At 32.3% G+C, this 14,741-nt stretch overlaps 1 protein-coding gene across 1 annotated transcript; it reads left to right on the top strand.

Annotated features, from left to right (window-relative positions):
* The first annotated feature begins 9,693 nt into the window (after positions 1-9,693).
* On the top strand, positions 9,694-11,714 carry LOC116028627 (NAC domain-containing protein 87-like). The gene is made up of 3 exons (XM_031270401.1): positions 9,694-9,951; positions 10,058-10,347; positions 10,864-11,714. The coding sequence occupies exons 1-3, from the start codon at positions 9,726-9,728 to the stop codon at positions 11,314-11,316; spliced, it is 969 nt and encodes a 322-aa protein (XP_031126261.1). The 5' UTR covers positions 9,694-9,725; the 3' UTR covers positions 11,317-11,714.
* Positions 11,715-14,741: the final 3,027 nt, after the last annotated feature.

Raw genomic sequence — 14,741 nt, 5'->3', positions numbered from 1 at the left:
TTCGTTTTTCTTATTTACATGGAGGACAGCTCCAGCGTTATTTAGGCTGTAACCACGAGGTTCCAAAGTGTTTGATTTTGTTTGAGTGCAGTTTATTGACTCTCTAGCTTCAGTCTGTCAATTATGGGTAAGACTTAGGTGTGTCTAGTTTATAAGTTTATAAACTAGGAATGAGAATAAAAATTATACTTACTGTTTGAGTTCAAATTAGTATTTTTAGATTTTTGTTTTGATTTTTTTAAAATTTATATTGACACTTTGGATGCTATTATATTATAGTAATTTTTAATTTTTATATTTTTAAAATATTCTCATTAGGGTCAATGTTTTATACAAAATCAAACATGGGACATTTATAATCATTTTAATTTCACCATATTATCAAATATGTATAATATTTTCACTAAAATTCATTATTCTTACCAAAGTATTTGATTCTTATTCTGATTTTGATTCCATGCGAACTAAACATACTCTTACTTTATTTTGACAAATTATTATGTGGACCATAGTTCATGTAGCTATGTGGACTATTAATGCAATATATTTTTAATATACTAATAAAAGTATATTAAATACACTGAATGTATATTATTTGATAATATATAAAAAATAATGTATTTTATAAAGTATTATAAAAAATAATGTATTTTTAAATAATATACTTTATATATAAATAATGTATTTTTAGTATGTCTTTTTGTTTATAATTCACACAAATGTATAGACTATGGTTCATAGAATAAGAGTAATTTTATATTTACTCAAATTTCTAACTCTTATTTTCTATGGGTGAAAATTAGGAGTAAATTTTGAAAGTGTATGAAATATTTTTCATGAAATAATGATTGAATTATTTATTTGTAGTCCTTTATTAATTAAGATCACAAAGTAAAATTCATAATTTTTTTGTGATAAAAATTTATATAATAATATTCTAAAAGAAGTTATGTAACAATATTTAGGATAGCGGATTTATCGTTATATATATTCATGGTATAAAGAAACAATTCGTTTGAAAAATGAAATTAATAATTCAAAATTGAAATTAAGCATACTAATTCAGATAAACATCAACATAAGTGAAATGCCATTTCAACTGAGCGCACACAATTATAACATAAAGTGCACAAAGTGTACAGACCAATAGCAGAAGGAAACAACATAACACATAATTCAAAATGACAAAATGGTAACAACCTAACACATAATTCAAAATGGTAATAAATTAACACAAAATGCGAAAATACTGCACAACCCCTCTCCGATCCATATCATAATGACAAAAAATATTAACCATTAAAAAAAATAATTGATGACCACAATCTAATCTCACAACCTCATTTAATTGGGAATGTCTCACTCGATCCAAATCATATATATTTATATATTATATAATTGTTAGCCAACTTATTTGTTGCTCCTTTGTTTGTTGAGTAAGAATAGAATGTAATTTCGCCAACTTTCATTGTTAAATTGTTAAATCAAAATGCCCCAATCAACGTCAATTATTAACCCTAATCTAAAAATATCATGAATTAGATACTAAAAATACCCTGTAAAAAGCCTTCTTTTTGTACAAAGTTTGTCATACAACTGTCCATTATATTAGTGTTATGTCAATTTGACAATGACAACTTCCTTATTTATTTATTTTTTATTGAGTCATTACCATTTTTGTCCTATTGTTATTGTGACATTGCCAATTTTAGTCCACTTCCTTAATTTTTGTCACATTTTACCCACTCTTTTTTGGGTATTGCCACTTTTGGTCCATCGTTAGATTATCCGTCCAAGTGCCGTGAAACAGAGGGATATATTTGTCTTTTCAGTGAGAGGTTGTCTTCTCCTATACGATCTCATCTGAACAAAATTCCATTTTCAAAGTTCTGGCAGTCCATTCTCCTGGGCACCCCGCCGCCGCCGTCGTCACATGTTCCGCAACCTGCGCTCGGGCCAGCGTCCGCGATACGGAGCTCAACTCTGTGCCGTGGCTACTGCCATTCTCTTCTTCCTATCCATCTCCCTCCTCTACACCCGACTCAACTTCTTCCACTCCCACCAGCCGCATTCCTATACTAGTCACTACGACGCCGTTTCGCTCAACAACCCCCTTGTTGACGACCTCGCTGACCCCGATTTCCGCTCCTCCTCCTCTGATGACTGCATCGACGAGTTTGATGACGCCATTCAGCTCAACTCTAACGACGAAGAAAATTTCGAGCTCGAAGAGGAAGACGGGGAAGAGAATAATCAGAATTCGAGAGCCTCGTCGATAACATACTTCTACGACCATCAAATCGGCGTCGTTAGGAGGGCCTTTAACAAGCGGTCGATTGAGGAACTGGAAGATTATGTCAAATTTGAACACTTCCTTAAAGTTAGGGTTTGGGTATGGGACTGATGAGTCTAAGGAGGCGATTGGATCAGATGATTTGCCAGTAGATGAGAAGATGAGGAAGAAATTGAGTGAAGTAAGGAGCATTGAAGATGCATTGTTGTTGAAGGGCTCGCCACTGAGGGAAGATTGGGGAGACTGGTTCGATAAGAAGAGTGAGTTCTTGAGGAAAGATCGCTATGTTTCGGTCGAAAAGACGAATATACCCCTCTATTTCACGGGAATTGGACGGATAATCTAACGATGGACCAAAAGTGGCAATACCCAAATAAGAGTGGTTAAAATGTGGCAAAAATTAAGGAAGTGGACTAAAATTGGCAATGTCACAATAACAATAGGACCAAAAATGGTAATGACTCTTTTTTATTCTACTTAAGTTTTTGCGAAATTTCTCAAATTAAACTGACTTTTTATTCTATTATATTATATAATATTTTAATAGCTAAAAAAACTTATATATAATTTATTTTATATATAGGCTTTGGCCCATGAGAACCATGTTTATACTCACCTACGTACAAATCAAACCATTGAACTAATAGATCTAAAATCATCTAATGGTTGAACATAAATAAATAAAAACATGAAAAAAAGGTTGTTGTTATTCTCATAAATATTATACACATAATTAAGGTGATATTTTCTTAATGATTTTTAAGAAAGTATGTAGGACATATACTATATTGTAATAGAGTAAATAGTATTAAAAAAGATGATATTTTTAATGACAATTAATTAAAAAAAAAAAAGATTATATTATCCATGTTTGAAAACTCTTAAAATCTTTACTCTCTCGCATATAAATGTCATCCTCTCCTTTTCCTTATCTCCCTCTCTTCTCACAAAAAACCAAAGTGCCAGAAGATAAGGGAGCTTTTTTTTTTTTTTTTTTTTTTTACAATAAGATAACTAGATAAGGGAGCTCTTGATCATATCCACACTTTGCCAGCACTAATCGGCTTAATATTTAGACTATTTTATTTGATCAAATATTTTAAGTAATATTAAAATTAATTTCCAATCTTAAAAATTATAAAGAAAATATAAAAAAGTTATCTAAACTCTTAATGTAGAAAAATAATGTAAAAATATTGTCTAGGAATTTAATAAAAGTAATAGTTAAAACAAACTTATTTTTAAATTAAAGTATTTTTAAATTTATATCTAAAGCATGAAATAATTTAAGAATAATTAAATAAATAAAATAATAAGCTCATATTCTTATTAATTATTTTGCATATTAAATTTGTCAGTCAACATTAAACAACTATAACTTACCAAAATTCATTTTTACAAATCGTTAGTATTATCCGCTGTTAAAAATAAATAGTAATATCAACTATTAACAAATTGTCAAACACTATTATTATATATACATATATATATATAATTCGTGGACAAATTTAAACCATTAATCTAGTAAATTTAACGGTTAAAAATAAGCAAAATTTTGTAATATTTTTGAAAATAACCCGCTCATTTTTAAATTTTATTTAAATTTTGTAATATTTATTAAAATGACCTACTCATTTTTTAATGGGTCACACTTGTGTGAGACCGTCTCACGGGTCTCAATCCGTGAGACGGGTCGGGTCACACAAGTATACGGGTTAACATGTGCATATCATGTGTCTTTTTATGTTTCTCTCTCTGCATCCAACGCTACTCACTCTTCTCACCCTCTGCATCTGCCCCCGCATCTCACTTCATTGTCTCTGTCTCCTCCCATCTTCGCCGCAGCCTCCAATTCATACTCCTAAAAACAAATTCAATTAGATTGCATGCAATTTTATGCAGATTCAATTAAATTGCAGCACCAAGGCATCAACCACTGCCACCCCATTTTATTCTCATAATTCCCTTACTCAACCCAATCAAACTCAGCCATTCTCAAACACTTCCGCCATCCAATTTATCCCATTCGAGCAGACTATATATACTGCCATAGTACTCACAATTAAAATCTCAAACAACAATTCAATATTGAATTTTCAAACCAAAATGCACACACTTCTATTAGCAAATTACTGCCCTTTATTTTCTAGTAACAGCACATTGTATTGCCTCTCAAACAGCAGCAAAACATACATTCAACTTCAAGCACATTCAAGCCATATAAACAATTGAACCCATCTAATCAAAAGACCTCCAATTCTATAAATTATTTAAAGCAACCATTCCAGATTCACAATTTCAGCCACAAAGAGTAGATCCACTATCTTTGAGCATTATTAAAACCAGCAGCAAGCACAGTATTTAGATGAAACTCGATCACCTACTGTTAGCATATCTCCACTACCATTCAATAAGAGCAGCTGCTCATAGCATTTCAGAATTTCATATTTAGGTTAAATCAACATTGCAGCAGCAACATTAATGCAACAAAATTTCCATTCTCAATTTATTCCATTCCATTATCTAGCAGCAGCTGCAAATATTCTACTTTATAACTTTAATCATCAAACACAATACTTTATAGTGCAAAGATACACTTCATATCACAAATAAATAATTAGCACTATAACCATTAAATCTGATACTTTGTAGTGCAAATATTCTACTTCATAACACAAATGAATATTCATAACTTTAATCATCAAACACAATACTTAATAGCACACATATACTACTTAATAGCACAAATGAATACTCAACACTTTAACCATTAAATTGAATAATTTATAGTCTAAAACCAGTACTTTTAAACACAAATGAATAGTCAATACATTAACCATTAAACCTAATACTTTATAGCCTAAAACTAGTACTTCATAGCACAAATGAATACTTAACACTTTAACCATTACATCTAATACTTTAACCATCAAACACAATACTTAATAGCACAAATGTACTACTTCATGGCACATATAAATACTCAACACTTAAAGCATTAAATCTAATACTTTATGGTGCAAATATACTACTTTATAGTGCAAATGAATAATCATAACTTTAAGAATTAAACATAATACTTTAAGCATTAAATCTAACACTTTTTACCCTAAATTAGTACTTCATAGCACAAATGAATAATCAATACTCTAATCATCAAAGTGACATATTCTTGCTTTGCTTACTATATCTGCTATTTCTACATCTGTTTGATGATGTTGTTGTTTTCGTTTTCTTTGTTTAAAGTATTGTTTTTCTCTGTAAGACTAAAACTTGGAGTCATGTTAAGAATACGTAAGATTATGTATAATCATTGAGCATATATGTGGGTTAAATTCAATATGGAGTTTTTGGCAAGGGAGAAGTGAACATAGTGGTTCTGTTTCAGACTTTCAGCATTCCTCAATCTAAATGTAATTAAAGCTGGAATAAGAATTACTCAAATTATCACAATAATTATTCACAAGCTTCCAAACATGTACTCTGGAACAAATTGCCGAGTTGTAATACTTACTGAAGTTGGAGGCTACGACAGAAATGGAGATGGAGGAGATGAGAGGTAGAGAGCTTGAGCGGAGGATTGGAGATGGGAGGATACAGAGACGCAGATGAGATGGGAGCGGAGGATCAGAGATGTGAGATTGATGAGTGAAATTCTCATTTGCCGAGTTGCAATACTTACCGGAGTTGGAGGTTGCGGCAGAAATGGAGTTGGAGGAGATCGATTAGAGGAAGCGAAGAGCTTGAATAGAGGATTGGAGATGGATGGAGACAGAGAGCTTGAGTGGAGGAGATAGGAGCAGATGATCCGAGATGCGGTCGATATCGATTTGTAGCAGAAATAGAGAGAGAAACATTGACTGTACAGAAATGATGAAGGGAGGCGTGAGATGCACATGTTGACCCATTTAATAAATAACCCGACCCGTCTCACGGATTGAGATCCATAAGACGGTCTCACACAAGTTTTTGTCTTTTTTAATTAATTTCATATCAGATCAATCATCTAGGGAGTGATTCTGATATGATTAGAATGGATATACACACATGTGATTTAAAGAAGGCTTCTGTATATCATTCCATGGTGCCACCTTGGATTGCAAACTACTCCGGATAATAAATAATCCCCACCAGGCCACCACGAAAGTTAATATGTTAGCTTATTTATTTATGCATTTTTTAAATAAATTCCTTATTTGAAGCTAAAGAAGCCGTCATAAAACTCAAAAGCGTAGGCTTGAGATTGCGGACGCAGAAAAAGACGGTGAAGATGAGGTGTGCCTGCCGTCACGTGACGTCATCTCCGTGTAGGGACCACCGCGAAAGAGAGAAAAAAGTTTCCGAGAAAACTGAAAAGTATGAAAATCTCCTAAACCAAAAGTCGAGATTCCCCAGAATTTGATATATAATTTATTAATATTAATTTATTTATCGGTTATATTTATTTCAGCTGTTATATCCAAATCTTCAAGCATTGCACTCAAAATCTTCAACTTTGAGACTGCCTTTCCTGGGAATCGTTAATTTGGACGGTGGAAATTTGCGCAATTTCATTTGAAGCAACCGATTGGAGAAGTTCAAGTGCAAGTTTAACAAGTCAAATTCAAAGCAAATCTGGGCCACAAGATTCATGAATAAATAATTAAGTTATTTGTATATTACCGATAAGAGTTATGGTGGAACAAATAAATTTATGAATAATTTGTGATAAGTTGTATGTATGTGGTTTAAGTATTTAATCTCGATCCAAATGATCGGTCCAAAGTCCAAACTTATTATGGTATGAAATTTAGGGGACACGTTATTATATTTATGGGAAATGCATATGGAAGATTCTCAAAGTTAATTTTATGGGGCGTTTAGTGAGAGTGAAGGAATTTAGTGGGAAATGAATTATAATTTCATGAGAGATAAATAATGTGGTAATTTAAATTCTAGTGTTTAGTTTGCAGGAATAGAATTACTGTGAATTTTAATTTCAATGTTTGGTATACATGAGAATTGAAAGAGAGTAAGTAGTATAAAGTCCAAAATACTCATACTTATTATCATTATTATTATTATTATTATTATTATTATTATTATTATTATTATTATTATAAATCCTAAATGACCAATTTTACTTTTGAAAATTTATGTAGCACGTTGTAAATGAATCTTGAAAATAGATAAGGGAGTTGAGAAAACATATTTGATTGAGGTTGACCTCTTGATTGACGTCCTGTGTTGAGGGTAGAATAAGAAAACACTGTATAATGGACAGAGAGAGGTCAACCATCAATTTTATGTTAAAAAAAAAGATAGGGATAATTTTGTATCAAAGTTGTTTTGTTTTCTTCCTAAAATCCATGGAATTGAAATACCAATGTGGGTATGAGATTCTAATTCCATGAAAATGAGGGAATTCAATTCCCTCCAAACAAACGAAAGAATTTGCTGGCCTTCGGAATTAGGTTGGCATGAGATTGTAATGCTCTCCAACCAAATGGTGTGTTAAGGGATCATTTTCTTATTATTTTGGAGGTGGTTTTTTTTTTTTTTTTTTTTTTTTTTTTTTTTTTTTAGAAATTAATTTGTAAATAGAATTCTAATTTGAGGCTACACTTTTCATATTCCATGAGTCCAAATTTGATAATTTGAGTTGCACGCGTAAATAATCAGAAAAATAACTTGTAATGTATGTGCAATAGTTTATTCTCTAGAAGCAATAATACTTCCAAGTTTATTGAATACCTTTAGGGGCGTTTAGTTTACAGGATCTTGAATTACCCAATGTAATAAGATTACCTCTAAGAAGATAATGTGAGAGTTTAGGAATGTAACATACTCAGATTACCTTAAGAAGATAATGTGAGAGTTTAGGAATGTAACATACTCAGATTACCTATATAATCTCATATGACCTGAACCAAACGACCATTAAAGCTTTTCACTTGTTTCCAAACATACATGTTATGTAAAGAATGAATTTGGTAATTGAACAAAAGTTGACGCAACATAATTTAAGTAGCATCCAACGAGACTTGCTATTAGACTTAATATCAGTCTGTTTAGAGTATCCTTAACAATGATACAGATTGAATTTATATTTGAAATTCTAGGTGAGGTTGAAGAAATAGTAGGTAGGAGAGAGGAGAGATACGTTGCAAAGATAATTTTTTTTATGGATCTCGCGTATTATTAAAAAAAAAAACAAAACAAAAGAGAGGCAAGCTTGTGCGGGTCTGACACACTAAACGCGTTCAACCAATCAACATGGCATGTGCTCATGGAATGTGTTTAATGCAATTTTTCTTTTTGTTTTCTTTGTTTTTTTTCGTATGTTTAAAATTTCTCCTCCATCTCTTTTTCTTAACAAAATTTTTTTAGTATAGAGTATGCGCTTAGACCACCTTAGCTATCTATTAGAGAATTAACCAAATTGTCTCAAAAAATAAAAAACTAAATTAGAAGTCATAGACTTAATCTAGACTGTTGGTTCACTTATTTTACTCATAAATTTGAACTAATTAAACTAAACCCAGATTTTCATACATAAATCTCAAAAGTATGATTGTGGATTAAGACTTGTAAGCACTTCGAGAAAATGACCCATTATTTATTAGGAGAAGAAACTTTCAATAACAGTATTGAATACGCGGGACGACTTTCTTAGCTAATTAATCAATTATCCACTGTAATTAATAACCAGGAAAAAAGAGAAGTTTTTGCATGTGAGGTCTCCAAAGAAAAAAAAAGAATCATATATATTTTCTATTTTTATCTATTGATTTTGTTGGTATGAATCAATCAACTATAAATAGATAATCTATGCTTATTTACTTCTTTATGGTGTTTAGCTAGTTAGAGTCACCAATTATTATAAAATTGGTCATGATTCATAATTTATCTTACATTGTGAACTATAGTAAAAAAATTGTATCTGCAGTTGATATATTCTTAATTACAGACGCATAACATGTTAACTATATACACATAATATGTTAACTGCAGACACATAACATGTTAACATATTATGTGAGTTTTGTTATGCCTTAGTAGTACTCGGACTTTTCAATAAATCAAAGATAAAGACGTGAATTTCACTCTGACGAGCGAGGTGAGAACTAAAAGAAAACAGTCTATCAATGCCTAGAGTAAAATTTGGGAGTTCCTCTTTTTAAAAATATGTTTTAAGAAAAAAACTCTTTTAAAAAAATACATATGATAAGAAAAAAGAATATAGTAACTACTTTTAGGGGTGTGGGGCCCAAGGCTTTGTGTTCACATTCTTTTTTCAACCAGGGGCGGGCCCCAGTGAGGCCATCCTATCCGGGGACACGGAGGCTTCCTCAGCAAGTGCCTTGCCATCGACGTAACCCTATCTTCTTATACCGATGCTTTTTCTGTGTGTTGGCTCTGTTAGTTTTTGTCCTCCATTATCTCAACGGAAATGGAAACAGTCCCGGAAACTGCGAGTTTTGACCCGCTGGCGAGTCACGGAGGAGCAGACACAGGACAGGCGGCGGTGGTTTACCTTCCCCCGGGTTTCAGGTTTCATCCCACAGACGAAGAGATCATCGTTGATTATCTTAAGAAGAAAGTCACGGACATCGCGTTCAGCTCCGTGGCCATTGGAGAGGTCGATCTCAACAAATGCGAGCCTTGGGATTTACCCAGTGAGTTCCGATTCGGATCAGAGTGCATATATGCGGATATATAATTAATTTAATTTGTATAAACTAATAGTATTGTTAATGGGCGGCGATTTTGAATTGATTGCAGGGAAAGCTAAGATGATGGGGAAGAAGGAATGGTTCTTCTTTTGGCAGAAGGACAGGAAGTATCCGACGGGGACGAGGACGAACCGGGCCACGGAGTCCGGTTACTGGAAGGCCACCGGAAAAGATAAGGAGATTTTCCAGTCCGGCAGAGGGAGTAGTAGTAGTGGTAGTATTGTTGGGATGAAGAAAACCCTTGTTTTCTACAAAGGCAGAGCTCCCAAAGGACAGAAAACCAATTGGATCATGCATGAATATAGACTCCATGGCACCCAATTTTACAACACAACAAGGGTATGCATCTCTCTCTCTCTCTTTTATTTAAATTTAAATATTCAACCAACAACCCCTGGCCGATGGTCCGAACCAGATAAATTTTACATTGTGATCTTAATCGGCTAACAATTGCACACAATAAACCAGCCTAAGTTTCATAATTGACCTGCTCAAACCATAGAGTCAATATGTAGCTATGACTCCGTGAGTTAATTAACAACTCCATCATGGTGAATCTATTAGTTTAATTATGTGTTATAAAGGTTACTACTCGTAGCTTTTGAGTTATTATGATTTTGTTAAAATTTAATTTACAATTATTTTTCATAAATCTTAATTCACCAAAGTTAATAATTTTACTAATTATTTCCCTTATTCCATCCAATTGTCCAAAGCACACTCTAATGAAAAAAATGTAGAGCATTAATTAACATCTCTATTAAATTATAATACAAAATTTTAAATTGTGCTTTCAAAAAAGAAAAAAAAAAACAAAATATTGATTAACTAATTGTTTTGTTGTTGTAATTTCAGGAAGAATGGGTTGTATGCAGAGTGTTTCACAAGCAGACCACAGGAGTTGTGTACATGAGAAGAAGTCCGCCTCGCAACGACGCCGTATCAAGGATCGACTCCATCTCCATCGCTGATCACCTACTTCAAAGCCCTTCAAAGCTCCCACCTCTAACCGATTTCCCAGATTACTCCGACGACAAACCGCCGGCGCCGCCTCTTCTTCCCTGCAATCTCACCCTCCAGAATCCGCCCTCCGCCGTCTTCTACCCTCCAAACCCTAACTCCGACACCGCCACGGCGGCGCTGAAGGCGGAGAGCGTTTCTCAGGACGCCGCCGGCGTGGTCAGCCCTGACGTCACGCCCACGGAGATATCGTGGGAGCTGCCGGACGGCGGCGGGGCTCTCGGCGGTCTGTACGATGATAGCATGGCCGATCTCGATCGTTATTATTCGTTTTTGAATTACTACTGATCTGGTGATTATTGATGAAGAAGAAAGAACATAAGCTTGTTGTTTAGTCGTGGTTAAAGGCTAATGTAGGCGTCGTACGTACGATGATGAAATGGGGGTTTCGTGACGGTTCAGGTAATTATCCGTTAATTGTTCGTCATTATTTGACTGATGATCTGATTAGAAAGAAACTAAACATCCGTATATTCTTATGTAAATTTGTTATGGGGTTATCGTGTTGGGGAATTTTTGTATGCCCCAAAACACCCCTAGTGTTTATTGTATGTAGTTTGCTTAATACTATATATATACTTTCGATTTTTTCTTTTCTTTTTCTTTTGCGAACTCCATATGTAAATTTTATGATATTGACATACGGTTTAATGTTCAAGTTATGGTTCTCTGTGTTGTTTTATGTATATATTCAGTTAGTTAATAAGACTTAATTTAAATTACTTACCATTCAAATTCTGTTATGATATTTAGCTTAAATATTAGTGCAAACCATTTATATATTTGAAATTACATTAAAATTAAAATATTTTTAAACATAAAGTTATAAAATAATGAAAAACAATAAATAAAATAAGTTTATCTAACTAGTAATGATTAGTAAACATATAAAATAAGGTTTTTTTTTTTTTTTTTAAGTAAACATGTAAAATAAGTATATATTGATATCGAATCATATGGAGTATATTATGTCATTTAAAAAGTATGTCGATTCTCGTTAATATTCCTTTAGTCGAGTTCATCGCTCAATGTCTTTTTAGCTAGTGCGATTTATCTCTCGTATATGGTTTGTGAGCTACTACAAATGAACCGAGTTTACTTAATGTATACACCTGAGTAGTGCCTAAAAATTTATATCGTCATCAAAAAATAAACACATAGATCAGAGATTTCCATATTATACTTAATTTTTTTTTAATAAAAATTAATTTTTAGATCGTACAGCATTTGGTATCCTACCCAATGAAATTTCCATCTTATACTTTGGAAACTAATTTTTTCATATATACTAATATTTTTTAATTAATCATCTAATGTTATGTGCATTTTTTAAAATAAAAAATCTTTAATACATTGTAATTGTCTTATTTCGATCAATAGGTAATATTTAAATAATTAATAATATTTACTTATTTATATATCAATACGTGAAGTACTCTAATACCAGTTATTTAAAAATAAAAAATATAAAGACAGGACAATAATAACATAAATTGATGAAGTTAAATTCTACATATTCTAATAAATAACAATTAATTTTACCATAAATATTGCAGACTTAGTCAATTAGCAGATGTACTAGATTTTATACATTTAAAAATATAAAAACGATAACTAGGAGACTAAAATTTTAACTAGACATGACATGCAACTAGACTGACACTATCAATTAAGGTTAATATGTAAGAGTTTTAAACTCGTTAAAAATCCACTAGACATGTTAATATACATTTATATTTAGAAAATAAACTTTGCAACAACCTTTTTTTTTTAACAAACAATTAAATCCAACTACTAAGATATTCAATTCATAACATATCATAATATTCATAAAATGATAGAATAATATAAAAAATATCATAATAGTAACGTGGCTTTTTTAATAAGTTAAACGGATTGACCCGTTAATACATGAATTTTAAATTAGTTCTTAATCGGTCAGCAATTCTTTAATGATTTGGGACATATTAAGGTTAAACACTAACATATTATTTTTGTGTCCAATTTGTGTTGTGTTAATGGATTGTGTTACAAATTGTTATATCTAATTTTAACATAAGGAAAAATCATATGTTTTTTTGGTTAAGTTGAGTGAAAGAAACTTATTATTTTATGGTTGGTGTGTACATGGTCAGCTGTTAAGGAGTCGTTGATGGCGACTCTCCATTATTGTAGAGGAAGAAGAGGGAAACAAGAAAATTTACTTACAAAATCCAAAAGACCCACTATCTTGTGCTGTACAAAAGTCATATTAAGGAGTAACGAAGATGATACACATTTATTGCTTGGAATATAGTGCGACTGTTAAGTTAATATATATCTTTTGTTTTGTCTTTCTTTTAAAATTTCACTCATATGATCAACTAAACTGTTTATGCAGGGTCTTTTGTTTTGTCTTATATTTATGACTAGTTAGTTGTGAATATAATTCTAATACGTTTTTTCTAAAATTTAATTCTCCATTTAAAACTAGTAGCGAAAGAATATATAATTACTTGATCGAGATTAGATTAGATATACCATTATTCTATAACTACAGATTCATACAAGTAACTAATAGAAAACTTAACTTTTAAGTTTTTCGATCCATATTGTAAATAAGGTTGATATATGCCTTTGTACAGTGTTAATACATGGAATATCTAGTGCGGGCATATATGCATGTGTATGAAAGTGGGGAGAAGAAAGGAGATCATCGAGGTAGCAGCGAAGCTACCTTAAGTAAACCTTATCTTTTCAAAGCAAAGCATTCTCTTTGATTTCAACCTTAAAAGCTGGGAAAAGTGAAACACCTTTCTTGTTTTGTGCCACGTACAACTCCCATTTTATTAATCAAAATTTGGATGCCCATATTTTATAATAATTGTGCGGGTTAACCGTGTTCGGTGCAGCAAAATTTGGAGCGGCGCGGCACGCCACGCCCGAGCTTCCTGCAACACTCGTCAACTCTCTCACCACACACTTTGATTCCTCCACATGCCAGATGCCACTATGATACGACGCATAATCAACAAATTCATACAACATATATTATTAATTGTGGACTAATTCCACTTTTAGAATTTTGATTTTTTTTGAGTGACGAGAAATTTGTAGTAGTTACTCGAGAATATACATTGGGTAAACTGCACTTTGTAATTATAATTAACAAAAGATCGACTATAATGAATCTAGATTGTTCATAATTAATCGATTCAGTCTAAAAAGGGGTTAATAGAACTTTGCATTATTTTTTTTATGACGTGTCGTTGTGTTGAGAGAAGGGGTTCCTAGACTTCTATTAGATTGTAGCTGGTATTTGGCAAATTATTCTATGGACCCGTATCTACTTTGCAAAAAGTGAATATGGATCCAAAATACATAATTGACATACTGAATGTTCACAATTTGTATACTGAATGTTCACAATTTACATACTGAATGTTCATAATTTAAATTGTGAGTGAACATTCAGTATGTAAATAAACACTAGTTCACCTTATAAGGTGGACCCGGGTCCATGGTATAACTATTGATTGTATAGTTATACCATCATAGCCTTCTATTAGATTCTGAATTGTCAATGGACCACTCAAATGGCCTAATAATGTTCTATGAGTAAGTAGCCAATTTTTATAGCCCAAATATTTTCAGCAATAGGCCCAATCCGAAGCCCATTCTACTTTTAATGATGTGACCCAATTCCCGTTCCTAAAGGTCCATTATCCCGACCC

Source organism: Ipomoea triloba, chromosome 9 (assembly GCF_003576645.1).
Source record: "Ipomoea triloba cultivar NCNSP0323 chromosome 9, ASM357664v1".
Lineage (NCBI taxonomy): Eukaryota > Viridiplantae > Streptophyta > Magnoliopsida > Solanales > Convolvulaceae > Ipomoea > Ipomoea triloba.
The sequence above is the reverse complement of the archived record's forward strand: the minus strand, read 5'-3'. Positions and strand labels throughout refer to the sequence as shown.

What these genes read in the sequence shown, in the direction of transcription:
- LOC116028627 (XM_031270401.1), top strand. Translation starts at nt 9,726, where the DNA reads ATGGAAACAGTCCCGGAAACTGCGAGTTTTGACCCGCTGGCGAGTCAC. An exon ending in CGAGCCTTGGGATTTACCCA is followed by an intron (nt 9,952 to 10,057) that starts GTGAGTTCCGAT and finishes AATTGATTGCAG; the next exon opens with GGAAAGCTAAGATGATGGGG. An exon ending in AATTTTACAACACAACAAGG is followed by an intron (nt 10,348 to 10,863) that starts GTATGCATCTCT and finishes TTGTAATTTCAG; the next exon opens with GAAGAATGGGTTGTATGCAG.